The 17,764-nt window shown below is 41.9% G+C and overlaps 1 protein-coding gene across 5 annotated transcripts in view; it reads right to left on the reverse strand.

Moving 5' to 3' along the window:
• stac (SH3 and cysteine rich domain) overlaps positions 1-17,764 on the reverse strand; it is a 62,169-nt gene that overhangs the window by 26,028 nt on the left and 18,377 nt on the right. For all 5 annotated transcript variants that reach the window (XM_064928599.1, XM_064928596.1, XM_064928594.1 and 2 more), the window contains one exon: positions 2,558-2,691. In XM_064928599.1, coding sequence (XP_064784671.1) covers positions 2,558-2,691 — 134 coding nt within the window. The remainder of the gene's footprint in view (positions 1-2,557; positions 2,692-17,764) is intronic.

Below are 17,764 nucleotides of genomic sequence, written 5' to 3' on the forward strand. Positions count from 1 at the left end.
GATGTAGGATCTTATTTTGATCATCCTGCTCCATGAGAACTGTCCTGCAATGCAATACATTTTAAACGTGTATATTTGAGGTTTAAAAAAAGGCTTCTGAAGTTTGTAATTTCCACTTTGACATTTTAGAATTGATTTTCTATTACTTATAATCCACATAATAATTCACATTTCCAATGGCCGCAGGATTATTTTCCTGCTGTAGCAAACTGGCTCAAATTAAGATCCCACATCTTTAGGTGTTTATCACATACTAAGCTTACCAAAACAGATTCACCTTGGTATCATATACAGTGAAAGGTCATTTCAAAATCGGATATTAACTTACAATGAAGTCAACTTATTGTGTTTAGGTGTTTGGCAGCCATTATTCCTGCAATAAGCACAGCCACTATGCCTCAACTGTACAAAAAAGACGCATTTCTGTTTGATTACATTTTGTATAATCAAGCGTGGGTTCAGGCAATCTGCATGTGTAATCTGCCTTGATTAATTCTCAATGTGCCCCGGCTGGTAATGAGAAGGTAAAAGAAGCAACTCTTGAACTTTATAAGCACCTCTGAAGTGCCACCCAATGTCAGGCCCTGTCAGAGGCAAGCTCCTTGATGAAAAGGTTGTCTGGTTGATGCATGAGACCACTGAAACTCATCTACTGAAATAACATGGAGGTTTGAATCCAGTTTGCATGGTCACTGGTCAAAAGTGTGGAATTATCGTTGTGATAGTCATGTTAACTGTTTGGGAAATATAAAAGGATGTATGTTTTCACTGACTGTCATACAGTAACACATATTGGTAGGATAGCCTATACCTACAGTGTGAATATTATAGGCTGTGTTTACACAGGCAGCCGTATTCTGATCTAAAAAAACAAAACAAATTGGTCAGAATTGGGCTGCCTGTGTAAACGCAGCCATATTGACTGAAATACTAAGAAAGATGATTTCAGCTGTAGTATGTAAGTGGCCTGTCACTGTTTCACTGTTATGAGATGTCATGGTGTAATATTTTGATCTTCAACTCAAACAACACATTATGATATATATTTGGTTTCATGTACTCTCTTTTTTCTCTGACCAAATTCTCTTGCCAAGAGAAATAAGCAGGGTTGAAGAAATACAACCTGCCACATTTTGAGAAACCTTAATTTAGAGGCGAGCCCAACTGGGAGTATATTCTCTTTTTATGCTTGACCCCTCAACCTCATTTTCCACTCCTGAAAGCTGATCCCTATCTCCATGAGCCTCATCCTCAATGCATTAGGCAGCTCATGGAAAAAGGAAAATGGAGGGCAAAGGGAACACTAGTCTTCCTGTATCCTGAACAGTCTCATGGTCACGGTACACAAGGTTCACTAAACCCAAAGTCAATCCTGATCACCCCTGTTCAATCCCACCCATTCCTGGCCAGTTCTTTATTTCAGCTCAGTAATGTCCAGTTATCCCCAATGATTCCCTGTCAATCCCAGTGAATTCGCTCCCATTCAGGCCAGGGGCACCTGGACTCTGGAGGAGTAAGTCACTGGAGAGCCAAGCAAATGGGAATCACACATGACGGAACCGCACACGCTATATATTTTCCGCGTGGGACGTGTGATTTGGTGTGAATGACTAAAAAGCCCCAGTACAGTCGTGACTGCCAGTTCCCCAGAGTACATTGGACAACAGTGAAATGACAGATTGGTCTTGGCATTCTCTGCAACCAGCCCCCTCCCCCCCCTCATTAAAATGCAAACTCACAGTTCACATACTGAGATAAATGAGGGAGAGTGATGAATCACATTGTATACAATGGAATTGTCTGATAATGGGAGGACACAATACAAGCTAAGAAAGTGTAAGTTCGACCCAGTCAGAAATATGGATATTTCAGATAATGGACAATAAAGTGTTCTCCTTTTTCTAGTATTATATCACCTTTTTTATGAGCTGCTTATTGACTCCTGTGGCAGTGGACTTTCAGCACCACCATGATTATTCAATTCCGTAATTGCAGTACCGTCTTACTAATCTACCTTTCATGTCTTTGTGATGAGTACATTAACCTCTGTGGAGTCCTGCCTCGCTGCACAATATGTTCCGCATCACAGCTTTAATCTGGTATTCTGGTGGGACAGTTGAGACAAATATATGTGAATCATACTTAGCAACAGGCTGTAATTCCCCATGGTGTACTTCTAACAGAATGGCATATAGCACTTCAATATATTCCAATGTAATAAAAAGATTCCTCGAGGCCAGACCTATTGACCTTGGATTAATGTTTAATACGGGGAGAAATACTGTAGGCACGAAGGGAGCTTAATGGCACCGATGATGTTAATACAACATTTTCTATACATTCTCTGGTTAGCTGGGGAGAACACTGACGACACTGATGACAATGACAGTGATAGAATATAGATGTAACTCTATGGATGGTGACGGTGATGATGTCATTGATGATGACATTGATGACGACACTAATGGTGACATCGGTGATGATGTCCATAGAGATACAGTATATATATAATACCTTTGTTCTATATTTAATTCTGTGATGATGTTCAGGATCTTACCAGCTTGCCTTGGCAGCGTTGAGATCCCACTCCTTTCTCACACTTGTGGTGGATGCTCATCTTGCAGGCTTTGCAGCGGAGGCCATGTTTGGCCGTGTTGCCTGCCAGCATCACCACATGCTTGGAGGTGGTACCTGTCAAAAAAGCACAACATGAAGTCCATTTCATCTTTAAAGTGCCATCAAAGTTTTGTGATGTATTCATAAATTATTTGGCTGAATTATCTATAATTTCCATGACACAATTCATTCGGCAATTCCCATGACAGAATACGATTCCCAAAACACAATTCATTCAACATTTTCCACAACATAAAAAAGAGGATACAATCACAACTACCATGTCATGTCATAACTGCTTTAATCAGACTACAGGAGAAGGAATAGAGGACAAGTGAGTTAACTCAGTTTTGTTGTAATCACGGTCGTTGCAGTTAAAAGTACTACTCAGACATTGCCCATTTGCAGTGCTGTCAATCTCTGACACAGCAGTGTTCACCTTGAGAGTGCAGTGGACCATACATTTGCCTAGACATGACCGTCTGGTTAAGGTAATCAAATCCAATGTTAAATTAAAAACGGAACAAATATGATCTCCCTCAACCCCAAACCATGTCCCCAAATGTCCTCTCTTAAAGTGTCATTAAATTGGAACCAACTTAATCCAATACTCTTCTCCTCAGTGTCTAGATGCGCTTCTGTTCACCTTCAATATCTTTTCCGTTTCTGGATACAAAGGAAGTTTGATGCGAAAAATCCCCATGTGGAATGATGCCTCCTGTCTATGTGTCTACACCACTAGTGGTTTCATTGATGTATGAGTCACAGACATTGGAATAATTGAAGACTAATTAGGCTTAATTGCATTCGGAAGTTATAAAACAGACAATGTGACTGTCTGTAAGCAAGAGAGAGAGACAGCAGTTTTTTTTTGGTACCCAACCGTGATGTACAAAACGAAGCGATTTCTCCTACACAAATGTTGCCCGCTAAATGCTACGCTAAATGCTACGCTAGCTATCAATACTCTAACACAAATGCTTGTTTTGCTATGGTTCAAAAGCATATTTTGAAAATCTGAGATGACAGTGTTGTTAAGAAAAGGCTAAGCTTGAGAGCTAGCACATTCATTTAATTTGCGATTTTCATAAATAGTTAACGTTACGTTATGCTAATGAGCTTGAGGCTATAACTGGATACAGGTTTTTTTCATAGCCAAACGTGAACAAAACGGAGCGATTTGTCCTACACAAATAATATTTTTTGAAAAACTGAACATTTGCTATCTAACTGAGAGTCTCCTCATTGAAAACATCTGAAGTTCTTCAAAGGTAAATGATTTTATTTGAATGATTTTCTTGTTTTTGTGAAAATGTTGCTGGCTGAATTCTAGGCTTATAGCTATGCTAGCTATCAATACTCTTACACAAATGCTTGTTTAGCTATGGTTGAAAAGCATATTTTGAAAATCTGAGATGACAGTGTTGTTGACAAAAGTCTAAGCTTGAGAGCAAATATATTTATTTCATTTCATTTGCGATTTTCATGAATAGTTAACGTTGCGTTATGCTAATGAGCTTGAGGCTATAAATAGGATCCCGGATCCGGGATTGCTTGACGCAAGAAGTTAAGAAAAGCCTAAGCTTGTCAGCCAATATAGTTATTTCATTTCATTTGCGATTTTCATGAATAGTTAACGTTGCGTTATGCTAATGAGCTTGAGGCTATGATTACGCTCCCGGATACGGGATTGCTCAACGCTAGAAAATTTAAACTTTCTGCCAATATCAGATATGTCTATGTCCTGGGAAATGTTCTTGTTACTTACAACCTCATGCTAATCACATTAGCCAACGTTAGCTCAACTGTCCCGTGGACGGGACACTGATCCCGAAGTTATTAATTAATTTAATCAAATAGCCATTCAATTCTACAAACACATAAAAATAAGTGATTCTTAAACCATAACAAAGCCCTCACATACAGAGAGATGAACCTGGAGAAGAGTCCCCTCTGCCAGCTGGTACGGGGACTCTGCTCACAAACAAAAAGAAACCCCACAGAGCCCCAGGACAGCAACACAATTAGACCCAACCAAATCATGAAAAACTAAAAGATCAATTGGCTATACTGGAAAGAAATATTTTTTTTTTAAACATAGAAAACTAGAATGTTATTTGGCCCTAAACAGAGGACACAAAGTAGCAGAATACCCAACATTAAGGAAAGCTTTGACTATGTACAGACTCAGATGGTATTGCCTTGCATCGGCAGACCTGTCTCTCAAGAGTAAACAGGCTATGTTCCCACTGCCCACAAAATGAGGTGGAAACCAAGCTGCACTACCTAACCTCCTGAAAACTGTATGACCATATCAGAGACAGATATTTCCCACAGATTACACAGACCCACAAAGAATCTGAAAACAAATCCAATCTTGATAAACTCCCATATCTATTAGGTGAAATACTACAGTGTGCCATCACTGTAGCAATATTTGTGACCTGTTGCCACAAGAAAAGGGCAACCAGTGGAGCACAAACACCATTGAAAATACAACCTATATTTATCTGTTTATTTAATTTCCATTTCATACTTCAACTATTTTCACATTGTTATAGAGAAGAGAGATATAGCGGAAGAAAGAGAGAAAGAGAGATAGTGTGAGCAGAAGAGAGAGAAAGAAAAGGAGATAGAGAGAGAGAGCATTGTTTGGGTCAAGGAAACCTGGTGATGATAGCAGATGCTCGGCAATATCTTTCTGATTGACTGCCAAATTTTAATGAATGGTGTTTTTTTGGGGGGGGGGGTCTAGGAATCAGCAGCACACTTTGGCTTTCTGTAAATGAAGTGAGTTTTTTTCCGAAGACATATGCCATGAGGATCGTATCACTTGGCTCTCAACCTGTGACCCTTGGTTTCAGCCTCACTAGGGCAAATTAACCTTTTATTGCAGTGGGCTAAATCAGGGTCACACAGAGTGTTTCTTGGTATCTTAAACAAATCTACTTTAAAACAAAAGTATACACCTCACACACATGGTTATGGTCTTCTGTACCATTTTCAGAAATGGAGTTGAAATGTATTCAATGTTGAGTTTGCATCTCAATGTTACACTTCATATACAGTACGAGTCAAAAGTTTGTACACCCCTACTCCTTCAAGGATTTTTCTTTATTTTTACTATTTTCTACATTGGAGAATAATAGTGAAGCCATCAAAACTATGGAATAACACATATGGAATCATGTAGAACCCCAAAAAGTGTTAAACAAATATAATTTTTTTACTGTAATTTAATTATGCCAATGTGCTTTCATCAATTGAAAGCCCTTAATCTATTTTATGAGAATTTCTAAGATTTCTTGTTTGCATAAAATAGATGCAGACCAGTCTTTCAATAATAGGTAATAGAATTCATTCTCGGAGCGCGCTCCCACATAATCACGTGGAGCAGTTTATATACAGATCATGACGTCATTTCATTGCTTTAACAGAGCCCCTCCTCTCGACTGGGACAAAGTGAAGTGAAAAGTTCATTCTAACTTACTAACACACTCCCAGATAACTTTTGACCCCTCAACATTATCGATTACCACTGAACTGACAGTTTTAATGAACAGAAAACCCAGGAATGCACTCACTGCCTTATCTAAAAACCCCAGAGCTAAGTTTCTGTAGGTTCAACGTTAGGTTAACGACATTATTTGTTTACACAGTCCCCAACCCATTCGTTTCTTCCTAGTTGGAATGGTGTTCATTAACTTTAATTACTCCTTGTCCATGTGACACAATCCCTTCTTATGAACTCATATCGTTAATCAGATATAATAAAACAGAGTATAAGTTTACTTAGTTACAATTCAATTTAAAATGGGGATATTATATTATATTATATCATTTATTCATAATAAATCCAAGAATTTTATATTTGAGATTCGTCAAAGTAGCCATCCTTTGCCTTGATGACAGCTTTGCACACTCTTGGCAATCTCTCAACCAGCTTCATGTGGTAGTCACCTGGAATGCATTTCAATTAACAGGTGTTAATGTTACGCCCTTGAAAACAGAGGAGAAATAATCACGAGAGTGATACGGTGTTGTATTCTCAATTCGACTTTAAGTTCAATCTTTACAAAAGTAACACATTGTCACGCCTTGGTCTTAGTATTTTGTGTTTTAGTTTATTAGTTAGTCAGACCAGGGTGTGACATGGGGTTATTATGTATTGTATTTCCGTATTGGGGTTTGTAGTGTTTGGGATTGTAGTTGATTAGGGGTGTGTGTGTGTGTTAATTAGGTTGGCTGCCTGAGGCGGTTCTCAATCAGAGTCAGGTGCTTCTCGTTGTCGCTGATTGGGAACCGTATTTAGGTAGCCTGGTTTCGCTTTGTATTTCGTGGGTGATTGTTCCTGTCTCTGTGTAGGTTGCACCAGTCAGGCTGTATTAGGTTTCGTTCTGTTTGTTGTTTTTTTGTATTTATTAGTTATTCGTGTTAGTTCGTTCGTTTTTGTCTTCACTAATAAACATGAGTAACATACACGCTGCATTTCGGTCCGACTCTCCTTCAACAACAAAAGAACGCCGTTACAGAATCACCCACCAAACACGGACCGAGCAGCGTGTCAACAGGCAGGAGCAGCGCAAACAGGAGCTACACGAGAAACAACAGAAGCAGCTTCAGTGGGAGAGGCTACACCATTTGGAGAATTGGACATGGGAGGAGGAACTGGACGGAGAAGGACCCTGGGCTCAGCCAGGTGAATATCGCCACCCCAAGGAGGAATTAGAAGCGGCTAAAGCGGAGAGACGCAAGTATGAGGAGGCAGCACGGCGACGTGGATGGAAGCCCGAAAAGCAGCCCCCAAAATTTTTTTGGGGGGGGCTATCAGGGGGAGTGGCTGAGTCAGGAGACAGACCTGAGTCAACTCTCCCTGTTTATTGTGAAGAGCCAAGGAGGAGGTCAGAACCAGTGTTGGAGGGGAGCGAAGCAGAGACTGTGAAGGAGTAAATGCGGAAATTGGAGGAGAATTTAATGAGGGAGTTGCTAGTTTGGTGCTTTAGATATAATATTCGGCCGACGGAGCGTGTCGGGGATTTAATGGCACCTGGGTCAGCACTCCATACTAGTCCTGAGGTGCGTGTTAGTCGGCTGGTGGAAAGTGTGCCAGCCTCACGCACTAAGCCTCCTGAGTACCTACCTAGCCTTGCACGTCCTGTGCCAGTCCTGCATTCAGGCTCTCCAGTACACCTTCACGGTCCAGTCCATCCTGTGCCACCTTCACACACCAGTCCTCCGGTAGTAGCTCCCCGCACCAGGCTTCCTGTGCCTGGCCTTTATCCAGTACCACCTCCACACCCCAGCCCTCCAGTAGCAGCTCCCCGCACTAGGCTTCCTGTGCGTGTCCTCGGCCAAATACCACCAGTGCCAGCACCACGCATCAGGCCTTCAGTGCGCCTCGCCTGTTCAGCGCAGCCAGCGCTTTCTCCCTCTCCTACGCTGTCGGAGTCTCCCGTCTGTTCAGCGGTTCTAGAGCCTTCCTCCTCTACAGCGCTGCTGGAGTCTCCTGTCTGTTCAGCGCAGCCAGCGCTTTCTCCCTCTCCTGCGCTGTCGGAGTCTCCCGTCTGTTCAGCGGTTCTAGAGCCTTCCTCCTCTACAGCGCTGCCGGAGCCTCCTGTCTGTATACAGCAGCCTGAGCTGCTAGTCTGCATGGAGCAGCTAGTCTGCATGGAACAGCCAGAGCTGTCAGTTTGCATAGAGCAGCCTGAGCTGCTAGTCTGCATGGAGCAGCTAGTCTGCATGGAGCAGCCAGATCTGCCAGTCAGCCAGACTCTTCCAGATCTGCCAGTCAGCCAGACTCTTCCAGATCCGCCAGACAGCCAGACTCTTCCAGATCTGCCAGTCAGCCAGACTCTTCCAGATCTGCCAGTCAGCCAGACTCTGCCAGTCAACCAGACTCTTCCAGATCTGCCAGTCAGCCAGACTCTTCCAGATCTGCCAGTCAGCCAGACTCTTCCAGATCTGCCAGTCAGCCAGACTCTTTCAGATATGCCATCTGCCAGTCAGCCAGACTCTTCCAGGATCTGCCAGTCAGCCAGACTCTTCCAGATCTGCTAGTCAGCCAGGATCCGCCAGTAAACCAGGATCTGCCAGTCAGCCAGGATCCGCCAGTCAGCCAGGATCCGCCAGTCAGCCAGGATCCGCCAGTCAGCCAGGATCTGCCAGATCTGCCTGTCAGCCAGGATCCGCCAGTCAGCCAGGATCTGCCAGATCTGCTAGTCAGCCAGGATCCGCCAGTCGGCCAGGATCCGCCAGTCAGCCAGGTTCCGCCAGTCAGCCAGGATCTGGCAGTCGGCCAGGATCTGCCAGTCAGCCAGGATCCGCCAGTCAGCCAGGATCTGCCGGATTCAACTTCCTGGCTGGGCTTCATCTCAGTACTGGGCTTTTTCTCAATACTGGGCTGCCTCAGTGCTGGGCTGCCTCTCAGTGCTGAGCTGCCCCTCAGTCCCGAGCTGCCCCTCAGTCCCGAGCTGCCCCTCAGTCCCGAGCTGCCCCTCAGTCCCGAGCTGCCCATCAGTCCCGAGCTGTCCCTCAGTCCCGAGCTGCTTCAGTCCCGAGCTGCCCCTCAGTCACGAGCTGCTCCTCTATTATGTAGGGTTCTGGGTGAGGACTATTTGGCCATGGTCGGCGGTTAGGGTGGATTATCCATGGACGCGAAGGGGAGGAACAATGACAATTATGAAGTGGGGTCCACATCCGGAGCCGGAACCGCCACCATGGACAGACGCCCACCCGGACCCTCCCTATGGTTTTGAGGTGCGTTCGGGAGTCCGCACCTTAGGGGGGTTCTGTCACGCCTTGGTCTTAGTATTTTGTGTTTTAGTTTATTAGTTAGTCAGACCAGGGTGTGACATGGGGTTATTATGTATTGTATTTCCGTATTGGGGTTTGTAGTGTTTGGGATTGTAGTTGATTAGGGGTGTGTGTGTGTGTTAATTAGGTTGGCTGCCTGAGGCGGTTCTCAATCAGTGTCAGGTGCTTCTCGTTGTCGCTGATTGGGAACCGTATTTAGGTAGCCTGGTTTCGCTTTGTATTTCGTGGGTGATTGTTCCTGTCTCTGTGTAGGTTGCACCAGTCAGGCTGTATTAGGTTTCGTTCTGTTTGTTGTTTTTTTGTATTTATTAGTTATTCGTGTTAGTTCGTTCGTTTTTGTCTTCACTAATAAACATGAGTAACATACACGCTGCATTTCGGTCCGACTCTACTTCAACAACAAAAGAACGCCGTTACACACATTACAAAAACAACAGAAAACCCATTATACAATTAACACAGCAAAATATCTTATTAACAACGTACATGTTCATTCACAATCGACATAAAATGGCAGCTACTCTCAGTACGATGCTATTCTTCACTTCAACCGAGCAGGGCTAATATTACTCTCTTCAAACTTAACTCTGACTTCCTCAAGACGTTACTAAAACACACCTTAAACACTCTTGACATGTTAGTGAGTTATAACATTTAAATTCCTATTTTTATCATCAATAAAGTACCTGAAAACAGGGGAGAAATAATCACGAGAGTGATACGGTGTTGTATTATCAATTCAACTTTTAGTTCAATGACAAAAGACCGCGATTTTCCCCAGGAATATGGGTGGAGACCAGAGCAATCGATCTCCGGCTCATAGATTAAGAGCATTTCGTAGATCACAGATTAACACTTTTAGGCACCACAAAATAAAGTAATCAATATAACGTTTACACATTACTCTCACAATTCGTACCCTTTGACAGATTAGAACTTTAACACAATTATATGAATGTTATCAATCTCTATCAACTAATACTGAATGCATCTTTTTAACCTGAGATGTTTTAAGATCCTTACATACTATGAACTTACTAATACTTTTTAATGTATAACAGGCTATGAATATTTCATTTAACCTGTCACATTAACAAGTTAATTTGTGGAATTTCTTTCCTTCTTAATGCGTTTGAGCCAATCAATTGTGTTGTGACAAGGTAGGCGTGGTATAGAGAAGATACCCATATTTAGTAAAATACCAAGTCCATATTAGGGCAAGAACAGCTCAAATAAGCAGAGAAACGAGAGTCCATCATTACTTTAAGACATAAAGGTGTCACACCCTGATCTGTTTCACCTGTCTGTGCTTTTCTCCACCCCCTTCCAGGTGTCGCCCATCTTCCCCATTATCCCCAGTGAATGTATACCTGTGTTCTCTGTTTGCCTGTTGCCAGTTTGTTTTGTTCGTCAAGCTTACCAGCACTTTTCCCCTTGCTCCTGTCTGTTTCTAGTTCCTCTTTTCTAGTTTTCCCGGTTTTGACCATTCTGCCAGCCCAGACCCTGAGCCTGCATGCCGATCTGTACTCTGTCACACCACACTGGATTATTGACCTCTGCCTGCACTGACCCTGAGAATGCCTGCCATTCTGTACCTTTTGTACTCTGATCTGGATTACTGACCTCTGCCTACCCTTGACCTGTTGTTTTGCCTGCCCCCTGTTCTAATAATAAACTGTTGTTACTTCGACACTGTCAGCATCTGGAATTTTCCTAAAACGTGATAGAAGGTCAGTCAATATGGAACATTTCAAGAACTTTGAAAGTTTCTTCAAGTGCAGTCGCAAAAACCATCAAGCGCTATGATGAAACTGGCTCTCATGAGGACCGCCACAGGAAAGGAAGACCCAAAGCTACCTCTGATGCAGAAGATAAGTTTAATAAAATTAACTGCACCTCAGATTGCAGCCCAAATAAATGCTTCACAGAGTTCAAGTAACAGACACATCTCAACATCAACTGTTCAGAGGAGACTGTGTGAATCAGGTATTCCTGATTGAACTGTGCAAAGAAATCACTACTAAAAGACACCAATAAGAAGAAGGGACTTGCTTGGGCCAAGAAACACGAGCAATGGACATTAGAGTGGTGGAAATCTGTCCTTTGGTTCCAACCGCCATGTCATTGTGAGACGCAGAGTAGGTAAACAGATGATCTCTGCGTGTGCGGTTCCCACCGTGAAGCATGGAGGAGGAGGTGTGGTGGTGTGGGGGTGATTTGCTGGTGACACTGTTGGTGATTTATTTAGAGTTCGAGGAACACTTTATTTATTTGTATTTTTTTGTTACCCCGTTTTTCTCCCCAATTTTCTTGTCCCCCGAAACACGACCCACCAAGCCACACTACTTCTTGACTTTTTGCTTGCTTCACCCGGAACCCACCAATGTGTTGGAGGAAACACCGTCCACCTGTCGACCATGTCAACGTGCATGCGCCCAGCCCGCCACAGGAGTCGCTATAGCATGACTGGAAAAGGACATCTCGGCAGGCCAAACCCTCCCAAAATCCGGACGACAATGGACCAATTGTGCACTGCCCCATGAATCTCCTGGTCGCGGCAGGCTAGCATTGCGATTCAGTGCCTTAGACCGCTGTGCCACTTGGGAGGCCCATTTCAAGGCACACTTTAACCAGCATTGCGACCACAACATTCTGCAGCAATACACCTTCCCATCTGGTTTGTGCTTAGTGGGACTATCATTTGTTTTTCAACAGGACAAGGACCCAAAACACACCTCCAGGCTGTGTAAGGGCTATTTGACCAAGAAGGAGAGTGATGGAGTGCTGCATCAGATGACCTGGCCTCAACAATCACCCGACCTCAAACCAAATGAGATGGTTTGGGATGAGTTGGACTGTAGAGTGAAGGAAAAGCATTCAAAAAGTGCTCAGTATATGTGGGAACTCCTTCAAGGCTGTTGGAAAAGCATTCCTCATGAAGCTGGTTGAGAGAATGCCAAGAGTGTGCAAAGCTGTCATCAAAGCAAAAGGTGGCTACTTTGAAGAATCTAAAATCTAAAATATATTTTTATTTGTTTAACACTTTTTTGGTTGAATCCATGTGTGTTATTTCATACAATTCATACAATGTAGAAAATAATACAATTAAATAAAACCCCAGTAGGTGTGTCCAAACATTTGACTGGTACTATGCATCACAGTAGACTGAAATTTAACAAAACCATTTGACATAGAAACATAAAAAACATTTATTCATTATGAAATTCTAACAAAATATTAATAACATTACACCTATGAGGCAACAAGAGGGAAATTTGGTAATTTAACTGCAGGAAAGGCGTACACATACACACTTTATCTTCAGATTTAATATAGAAGCTTAGTACTTTTTAATCAAATATAGATTCAATCCTGTCCACATACCACGCTAGTGGCATGTAGAGTGTGGCTGGCATGAAAAAATGTAGTAAACTGATTAAACTAAATGTCCTTAATACTGGATTGTAATATCACACGGTTTACACCCAAGCACATCTGTGTCTAGTCCATTTTTGTCTCAACCTATTTCCTTCTCTTTTCTGCCCATGTTTTGATTGGCTTTGTACAGTAGACTTTACAGTAGCATGATCCTATGAAACATCACTGATATTTCATTCCATAGACAATGTTTCTTACATAATAATGTTAAAATGCTACATATGAGTGCCTATTCGACTGTCAGCAATAAGCCACGATGAAGCCCCACTGCCATTTGTCATTTGTCGAGCAAAACGTTTGCTTCCAGGACTTCATTGATTAATCAATGAGCACGTGCCCATGCAGCCCAGAACCTATACGCGGGTGGATATGTGAAACACAATCAATCGATTCCTTCACATTGCACAGAGGCAGAGTAAGGCCTGTTTTGTTTGACTTCTATCAGTAACTATGTTGACCTACTGCACAGCAATCATTCAATATTAACAGTGGAATGTGGATTAGCAGTGAGATGTGTTACATGCCCAAATTATAGCAGTAAAACCTGATCCATAGGATGAGAGCTGACATGAGATATGTGGCACTGAACAAGCTGAACACACCACTCTTCCCCTCATACTACAGTACTTACTATAGAATTCTGTAGTAAACTGTAGTATACTGCAGAATACTATACTACACACTGTCCATCAGTCATGTATAGTACTATACTAAATACTATACTACACAACATCCCTCGTTCATGTGTAGTACTTAGTATAGCATTTTTTAATATACGGTAGAATACTGTCATGACTGTCCTGATCAGGTCACGGTTACAGGAGACCACAACCCTACAGATTATCCCTCAACCCCAACAGAGGAGGAGAGATCTAGGGGTCTGTAGATGTGGGGGGTTTATGGTAAATCTGGTAAATCTCAGGCCACAGACAAATTCCTTTGTCCTGTTAGTATGGAGAACCAGCCTCAGAACATTAAACATGAAATAAAGGGACTTTAGAACAATGGTTTCCATCAGCCACAATGGTGGTCATGACGATAGATGGAATATGAAAATGTATGTCATTTTTGTTTTGTTATTAAAGGTTAATAGATGACGTTATTATGAAAACATTGTAACGTGAAGAGTTTTTCTAGTATATGTTTGATGTTTATACATTGTACGTTGTGTGGAAAATATCCAAATCAAAGAGAATGTTTTGGGGAAGACGAAATGTGAAGTTAGTTGTCTAAAATTGGATTTGAGTAAAATCTAGACCTTGCCCTCTTAACTTGGTACGCCCAGAGAATTGCCCTGAAGGCGGTTACGCCCACTTCTGACCCATAAAACCCAAATGTATATTTCTCTCGTTTACTTTCTTTTTTCTCTCTCTCTTTGAAATCCCCATTTTGGGTAACACGAGCCATAGTGTGTTGGCCCGTTATACTAAGTTCTAATCAATAGCCTATAAAGTGTTTTGTCTATGTGGGGCAGGGTAGCCTAGTGGTTAGAGCATTGGACTAGTAGCCGGAAGGTTGCAAGTTCAAACCCCTGAGCTGACAAGGTACAAATCTGTCATTCTGCCCCTGAACAGGCAGTTAACCCACTGTTCCTAGGCCGTCATTAAAAATAAGAATTTGTTCTTAACTGACTTGCCTGGTTAAATAAATGTAAAAAATGTGTACCTTTTAATTAACATAATTTTAGCTTTTTAGTAAATAAATATACAACTAAGATTGGCGTGGTACGAACTCATTGGTGAGACCCGGGTATGTGCAGATTCACGGACGTTCAGAACGTTCAGAACGAGATGGTAACTGGTTAATTAGCGGCTGTTGTAAAATCGATATTCTGATACTCTTCGAGTTAATTTGGGAAATAGAAACTCAATAAAAACTAGTTTTCCCGTGGTGCCCCAGGTTAATTAGTTAATAATTGCTTGATTCAGTTAATCACGCAATTAGAAACTATAATCATTCGATGAGCAACAATCATCACATTAACTAATACAACGTCATGACAATACTATAGTGAATATTACATTATTATCCACACAAAAAGTAGTAAATACTACAGAAATGTCTGCAAACACTGCAGTCCGCAAAAACACTACAGTATTTAATTTGCATACACCCTGTCCATTCCCCTCCCCCATATGCACATTTTTGCCACCAATAAGAGAGAAACCTACATGCAAAGTATAGACCATATATTGTGTTCCTTATGATTATAGAAAAGAGAAGATTTGATCCCTCCATTCAGAACCCAGTCCTACCTACAGTTGAAGTAGAACGTTTACATACACATTAGCCAAATACATTTAAACTCTGTTTTTGACAATCCCTGAAAGTTAATAATTGTAAAAAATTCCCTGTTTAGGTCAGTTAGGATCACCACTTTATTTTAAGAATGTGAAATGTCAGAATAACAAAAGAGAGAATGATTTATTTCAGCTTTTATTTCTTTCATCAAATTCCCAGTGGTCAGAAGTTTACATACACTTAATTAGTATTTGGTAGAATTGCCTTTAAATTGTTTAACTTGGGTCAAACGTTTCGGGTAGCCTTCCACAAGCTTCACACAATAAGTTGGGTAAATTTTGGCCCATTCCTCCTAACAGCGCTGGTGTAACAGAGTCAGACCTCCTTGCTCGCACAAGCTTTTTCAGTTCTGTCCACAAATTTTATATGGGATTGAGGTCAGGGATTTGTGATGGCCACTCCAATACCTTGACTTTGCTGTCCTTAAGCCATTTTGCCACAACTTTGGAAGTATGCTTGGGATCATTGTCCATTTGGAAGACCCATTTGCGACCATGCATTAACTTCCTGACTGATGTCTTGAGATGTTGCTTCAATAAATCCACATAATTTTCCCCCTCATGATGCCATCTATTTTGTGAGGTGCACCAGTCCCTTCTGCAGCAAAGCACCCCCACAACATGATGCTGCCACCCCCATGCTTCACAGTTGGGATGGTGTTTTTGCTCCAAACATAAAAATGGTCATTATGGCCAAATAGTTCTATTTTTGTTTCATCAGACCAGAGGCCATTTCCCCAAAAAGTACGATCTTTGTCCCCATGTGCAGTTGCAAATCATAATCTGGCTTTTTTATTGTGGTTATGGAGCAGTGGCTTCTTTCTTGCTTAGTGGCCTTTCAGGTTATGTCAATATAGAACTCGTTTCACTGTGGATATAGATACTTTTGTACCTGTTTCCTCCAGCATCTTCACAAGGTCCTTTGCTGTTGTTCTGGGATTGATTTGCACTTTTTGCACCAAAGTACATTCATCTCTAGGAGACAAAACGTGTCTCCTTCCTGAGCGGTATGACGGCTGCATGGTCCGATGGTGTTTATACTTGCGTACTATTGTTTGTACAGATGAACGTGGTACCTTCAGGCGTTTGGAAATTGCTCCCAAGGATGAACCAGACTTGTGGAGGTCTACAATAAAAATGTTGAGGTCTTGGCTGATTTCTTTTGATTTTCCCATGATGTCAAGCAAAGAGGCACTGAGTTTGAAGGTAGGCCTTGAAATACATCCACAGGTACACCTCCAATTAACTCAAATGATGTCAATCAGAAGCTTCTAAAGCCATGACAAAATGTTCTGGAATTTTCCAAGCTGTTTAAATGCACAGTCAATTTAGTGTATGTAAACTTATCACTCACTGGAATTGTGATACAGTGAATTATAAGTGAAATAATCTGTCTGTAAACAATTTTTGGAAAAAGTATTTGTGTCATGCACAAAGTAAATGTCCTAACCGACTTGCCAAAACTATAGTTTGTTAACAAGAAATTTGTGGAGTGGTTGAAAACAAGTTTTAATGACTCCAACCGAAGTGGATGTAAACTTCCGACTTCAACTGTACCTACCTACAGTATCTACCTATACAGGTCATGGAAAATGAGCTCCTTTACCATTTCTCCAGTAGGCTTCCTCAAGGAGAAAGCGCCCCACTTCTATGTCAAAGATAATAAAACAAAAACACTACCGTAAATACTACAGTAATGTCCCCAAAAACACTACAGCAAATACCACAGTACACTACTGTAAATACTACAGTGGATACTACAGTAAAGTCTGCAACAACACTAAAGTGAATACTCTAGTATTCATATGGGATCCCTCCAAAGAAACTTCAACCAGAGGGAAAAGCTAGGTCCTTGTCATGCAGTCTGCTGCTGTGTTGCTGGACTAAGCCTCATTACTACTCAACAACAAGAGTCATTAGTGATACTGATCTGTTTTTGCTCTCTTGACAACTCCTTATGGCTTGACAATGACACTGGAGTAGGCAAAAGCACAAACAGACCTGGGACCAGGCTACAGACAGACCTGGGACCAGGCTACAGACAGATCTGGGAATATGATCCTTGTCTGGGACGGAGAGGGACGGAGAGGTCAATAACAGAGCACAACAACAACAAGGCCACAAACAAACCAACAGCAACAGTAAACCAGAGAGGAGCCCGAGCCCTGCATGGCTAAGCCTACATCTGTAGAGATTTGGGTCAGACAAAGTCAGCTTACTACCAGTCTCATGCACCACACTTCATATGCCTCTGGACAAGGTTAGGTTACTGCTAATGTCAAAATATGTCAAGATTACAAATATGATCTTATATTAGTATGGTTTGGAAGTCACTGATTATTGTTTTTCTGCATTTATTGTGTAGCCTACAGTAGTACATTACTGTTTTTAATGGGAACTATGGTTGTCCTTGAGCACAATATACTGGGATCATTGCAACGTCTATCCGGATGGCTAGGGTGCCTGACAGTGACAGAATAGCAAAGGCCAAATGAAACCCTTGTTACACAGTTGTTAAATGGGGGTGCTTGCACTGATTCATTGTAATAACGTGGAGGTATGATGAGAACCCCTCATGCTGAATGAGATGAGTGCAG

The sequence above is a fragment of the Oncorhynchus masou genome, chromosome 21, assembly GCF_036934945.1.
Source record: "Oncorhynchus masou masou isolate Uvic2021 chromosome 21, UVic_Omas_1.1, whole genome shotgun sequence".
NCBI classification, from domain to species: Eukaryota; Metazoa; Chordata; class Actinopteri; order Salmoniformes; family Salmonidae; genus Oncorhynchus; species Oncorhynchus masou.